The 5,648-nt window shown below is 44.7% G+C and overlaps 1 protein-coding gene across 1 annotated transcript in view; it reads right to left on the minus strand.

The window, feature by feature from the left end:
• The window catches only part of DAGLB (diacylglycerol lipase beta), a 14,706-nt gene extending 10,583 nt beyond the window's left edge, over positions 1 to 4,123 (minus strand). The window contains exons 1-4 of the mRNA XM_015813711.2: positions 4,005 to 4,123; positions 2,967 to 3,118; positions 1,554 to 1,728; positions 45 to 303 (exon numbers count right to left, since the gene is read on the minus strand). Of these exons, the coding sequence (XP_015669197.1) occupies positions 45 to 303; positions 1,554 to 1,728; positions 2,967 to 3,118; positions 4,005 to 4,099 (681 nt within the window). The 5' untranslated portion in view covers positions 4,100 to 4,123. The remainder of the gene's footprint in view (positions 1 to 44; positions 304 to 1,553; positions 1,729 to 2,966; positions 3,119 to 4,004) is intronic.
• Between the last annotated feature and the right edge of the window lie 1,525 nt (positions 4,124 to 5,648).

The following is a 5,648-nucleotide window of genomic DNA, read 5'->3' on the forward strand; positions in this document are numbered from 1 at the left end:
AGAGAGCATAAAGACAAAACCACAATCAAGGCCTGACGTCTTACCGAGAAGTAGGAACGGAAAAGTTCGGCGATGCTCGTAAAAGCCACGCGGTGGTCGTCATTTTGCATAATGCAACAACACAACAACCGGATTCTTTTTTCCCAGACGCGGGTGGCCCTCTTCTTGAGGTTGCAGAACAGCTGCTCGGACTGGCTGCTCTCCAGATTGCGACTGGCGTAGTCAGCCAGGTAGACCGACTTGCTTCCAAGAGGATCGAAGAAAATGACAACTGCCACCACGGTGAAGATGATGATCACCCAGCTGACAGGAAGAACGGAGGAGACATTCCATAAAAACCAAGGAGACATCATTGCCTGCAATGCTTGTCGCTCTTGAAGCTTCCCCCAGATTCTGCTGCCAAAATACGATGGCACCTAAAGTAACAACTCAAGGTCCACCACTCTACGATGGATGTCTATGGGATATGTCTAGTGTAATGAGAAGAAGGGACTAGGGGGTGACGTGATAGTAGTGCTCTAATATTTGAGAGGTGGCCATAAAGACAAGGAGGTCAATCTAATTTCCAAAGCACCAGAAGGGAAGACAAGAAACAATGGATGGAAGCCAATCGAGGAGAGAAGCAACCTAGAAATAAGGAGAAATTTCCTGACAGAACAATTAATGGAACGGTTTGCCTCCAGAGGTTGTGGGTGCTCCATCACTGGAGGTTTTTAAGAGGAGATTGGACAACCATTTGTCTGAAATGCTATTGAGCAGGGCTCTTCAAACTTGGCCCTTTTACGACTTGTGGACTTCAACTCCCAGAATTTGTCTGGCTCAGGAATTCTGGGAGTTGAAGTCCACAAGTCATAAAAGGGCCCAGTTTGAAGACCCCTGCTATAGAGATTCCTGCCTGAGCAGGGGGCTGGACTAGAAGACCTCCAAGGTCCCTTCCAACTCTGTTATTCTGTTCAGTGTTCCAATATTTGAGGTGCTGCCCCAAGGAAGAGGGGGTCAACCTATTTCCCAAAGCCTCTGAAGGCAGGACAAGAAGCAACAGATGGAAACTAATCAAGGAGAGAAGCAACCTAGAACTAAGGAGAAACTTCCTGACAGAACAATTAATCAGTGGAACAACCTGCCTCCAGAAGCTGTGAATGCTTCAACACTGGAGGTTTTAAGAAGAGATTGGACAGCCATTTGTCTGAAATGGAATAGGGTCTCCTGCATGAGTAAAGGGTTGGAGTAGAAGATCTCCAAGGTCCCTTCCAACTCTGTTATTCTATTATTCTGGGTCAACCTATTTTCCAAACCACCAGCAGGCAGGACAAGAAGCAACGGATGGAAACTAATCAAGGAGAGAACCAGCCTAGAACTAAGGAGAAACTTCCTGACAGTTAGAGCAATTAATAAGTGGAACAACTGAAAAAGTAAAGGACCAGGGGTGACATGACAGCAGTATTCCACTATTTGGAAAATATCCAGTTGCACCCCAAGCAGCTGAATATCCCTATTTAGAACGCCATATATCCAGCCCCGCTCTCCAGCAACAGAAGGCAGAACAGCCTCACCTGACAATAACAGTCCCCAAAATGGCGTCGATCATAGCTCTTTCGCAGTTTGCTCGGTTGTTGGCTATCCACACCGTTCCCACCACAGCCCAGACCAGCTCTGGGACGTAGAGAGCCAGACGGACATAGAGGAGCTTGGGAAGTGATTTCCTTGGTCCGGGATTGGAAATGGTTCCTGGAAAAGAGAGTCACTGGACTTAACGAACTAGAAAAACGACAGCCATGGCTGGTTTTATTTTAGACTGTTTATTTGTTTCATGTTTGTTAAAGATTAAAACATTACTTTAAACATTTCAGGACAGAAAGAGGCTCCCTTCCTATGGATTTATTGACGATGTGCCATCTGCAAGCAGTCCTTGGTTTACAACAGTTTGTTTAGTGACTGTTCAAAGTTACAACGGCAGTGGGAAAAGCGCCTTATGACCCTTGCAGCATCCCCAGGGTCACGTGATCAAAATTCGGATGCTTGGCAACTCACTCCTATTTAGGACGGTCGCAGCGTCCCGGGGTCACGTGATCCCCTTTTGCAACCTTCTGACAAGCAAAGTCAATGGGGGAAGCCAGATTCACTTAACAACCGTGTTACTAACTGAATTGCAGTGATTCACTTAACAACTAAGATAAGGTAACCTTTATTGTCATTTTTATACTGTGGGCACAATGGCACACCTCAAAAATGAAATTTAGTTGCCTGCTCTCAAAGTGAAACATATACATGACACACACCTAAACATACTATGAACAACATATGTAATAGACCCACATCCCTACATATACGTAGCGAATAAATATTAAATACTGTCCATCTTGAATATATAACGGAAGGAGGAAGCTTGAGAGTTCACAAGGTTAATGCTGTATGGAATGAAACCATGGCTGAATCTGGATGTTCTGCTTCGGATACCACGGAGCCCCCTCCTCCCAGAAGATAACAAGGAAAACAGGTCGTGAAGAGGATGTGTAGCGTCCCAGATAATCTTACAGACCCTGCTCAAGCAGCGCTTCTGTGCTATGTCCTGCATGGGAGGGAGGGAACTGCCAATGATCTTTTCGGCCATTCTCACCACTCTCATAAAATGGGGCAAAACTCATTTAGCAACAGAAATTTCAGGCTCAATTGTGGTCATAACTTGAGGACTACCTGTAGTTGGTGTCGTATCTTAGCTACCACATAGAAGATCAGTTTCCTAGATAAGAACGCAGGCAAAGAAATCCCTAGATTATACTTATGTGCTACAAAAGCATAACACGGGTGTGTACGCGTGCCTGCCTGTTTACAATTATAATTACCGCTTGGGCAGGCAGATCTCCGTGCTAGGCAGCTTCTTGGTGTGACTTTCGTATGACTGATGCTCAACCCTGACACTACAGTGGATTTTCTCGATCCAAAAGCTAACACAGAAGGCAAATTACCTTGCATGCTGGTGTAGGTCACAGATGACAAAGCAGCTACGATGAACGCCAAGAGGATAAGGAGGATGAGAAGGTAGTTATTCAGCAGACCACTTCCGGTGCAGTTAAACTGTCCTTTGTGTATAGAATACAAAACCAAAATTCCAATCCACCTGAGAAAAGAAAGAAAGAAGAAGGATGGATGGATGGAAGATAAGAAAGAAAGAAAGAAAGAAAGAAAGAAAGAAAGAAAGAAAGAAAGAAAGAAAGAAAGAAAGAAAGAAAGAAGGAAAAGAAAGAAAGAAAGAAAGAAAGAAAGAAAGAAAGAAAAGAAAAATGAAGGAAGGAAGGAAGAAATAAAGAGGGAAGGAAGGAAGGAAGGAAGGAAGGAAGAGGGATGAAGGAAGGAAAAGAAAGAAAGAAAGAAAAGAAAGAGGAAGGAAGAAAGAAAGGGAAGGAAGGAAGAAGGATGAAGGAAGGAAAAGAAAGAAAGAAAGAAAAGAAAGAGGAAGGAAGGAAGAAAGAGGGAAGGAAGAAAGGATCACCCAGAATATTCTCAGCAGAAGTATTTTCAGAAGACGTAGCTACTTTCCACCAAACGCCAAATCACAAAGGGTTTCACAAAATCACAATGAGTTCTACAAGCCTCCTTTGCACAACGACTCCTACAAGCCTCTTTCGTTGGGGTCTCCAGTCTAAGCAGCTACAGAAATGAGGTTCATCCTGAAAGCGACAGAACCAAGTCACCCTCCTTGATATTGTTACGCAAAGAGTCTTGGCCAAGTTTGAAGACTGCAACTCGGCTTCCTAAATTCTGGAGGCCTACCACCCATACAGTGGTGACAGTGGTGACAAGCCTTACGGGTTGTGGCTGAAATGCTCTCCCTTTTGTGTTTACTAGGGGAACGTTTAAGGTGGGTATGAAAAAGAGGGTAGAAAAGGCCAACCACAATTAGGTGCCCATCACAGGATGGATCACTTTCCAAACGGGAGTGGCAAACATCCACGGGAGCTGAGCTGCTCTAATCTACAGCCTACCTCCGAGAACAGGGATCTTACCAGGTCACTCTGATGAACAATTCAAAGGCTCCAGGGAAGACAAAATCATCACTTCCAATGCCCCAACGCCGGCCAAAGAACACCAATCCGGGCATAGCGGAAATTGAGCTGCAATTCTTCTACCACTGTAGGAGAACAAGGAGATGCAACACCAGGTGAGACCTTTCTTTCCAAGGCAAAACAAGAAACTCTGAGCCTATTTGCTGAAAAACATTTTTATGTATTTGTCTTAATGGGTTTTACAGAAAAAATTGAGAAAAGACGCCAAAAGCAATCGCAACTAGAAAAGGAAATACAATGTTATCTTGGTACTCAATGGCCTTGAAACTCATCAAATTTGGTATACTCAATGCATTTTGACCTGAACGTTTTGTCCCGGAACTCATTGGTACACAACGCACAAGCTAGAACTTGCCGGTGTCGGCTGCCTTATGACTCACTACATTATTCCTTATGGGAAAATTTTATTTGGAAGTCACCATGCCTCCAAGAACAAGTTAACGATGAGTACCAAGGTACCACTATAGGAAAAAAAGGGCAAAAAAATACAACTACCCAAGTTAACAGAAAACTAGATTTACCTGTAGAGGCTAGAATTAGAATCAGAGTTGGAAGAGACTTCAAAGTCATCTTAGGCCAACCCTCTAGAACTTTGCTAGAACCTCTAGAACTTCTCCAGCAGGTACCACCCAAGCTTCAAGTGATGAAGGATATCTACTATTGTTCTAGAGGACAGATCATCTCATTGCTTAACAGCTGTCACAGTTAGCCTGACCCTTTGGACATGTTTGGGCTTTCTCAACCTCCTTCCTGCTCTTCAAGCCCAGATGTCATTCCAAGCTTCTTGAGCACACCATGAGCATTGACCATTGAGATTGCCATCTCCTGCTTTCAGCTTGATTGGTTGCACCTTCCAAAGCTTTGGTGAAGAGTTTTAAGAGACCTCTTCTGTTTTTCATGGACACCACATACGTTCTCAAGAACTTTTTTGGTAGCACCATACAAAACAGAATATTTATTAACTGTTGAAGGAGATGGGTGCAAGAGAGGACAGCTTCATGCCTTCTACATGTTTTGGACAAAACCCATAGAGGCCTTTATCACCACCTAAGCTGACCAAGACTGATAGGAGCAAAACAGGTAAACTCTGAGCTAGCTTTGTTGTTGTTAGTTGCGAAGTCATGTCCGACCCATCGCGACCCCATGAACAACGTTCCTCCAGGCCTTCCTGTCTTCTATCATCTTCTGGAGTCCATTTAAGCTCACACCTCCTGCTTCAGGGACTCCATCCAGCCCCCTCCTTCTCTGTCATCCCCTTCTTCTCTTGCCCTCCATCTTTCCCAGCATTAGGCTCTTCTCTAGTGAGTCCTTCCTTCTCCTTAGGTGGCCAAAGGACTTGAGTTTCAACTTCAGGATCTGGCCTTCTAAAGAGCAGTCAGGGTTGATCTCCTCTAGGACTGACTGGTTTGATCGCCTTGCAGTCCAGGGGACTCGCAGGAGTCTTCTCCAGCACCAGAGTTCAAAGGCCTCCATCCTTTGGCGCTCAGCCTTTCTTATGGTCCAACTTTCACAGCCATACATGAGCTAGCTTACCTGCTACTAATCTATGAAGCATGCACGACTGTCACCATGATGCCCACAAAG

The sequence above is a fragment of the Protobothrops mucrosquamatus genome, unplaced genomic scaffold, assembly GCF_001527695.2.
Source record: "Protobothrops mucrosquamatus isolate PMUCROS unplaced genomic scaffold, P.Mucros_1.0 scaffold_72, whole genome shotgun sequence".
Taxonomy (NCBI): Eukaryota; Metazoa; Chordata; class Lepidosauria; order Squamata; family Viperidae; genus Protobothrops; species Protobothrops mucrosquamatus.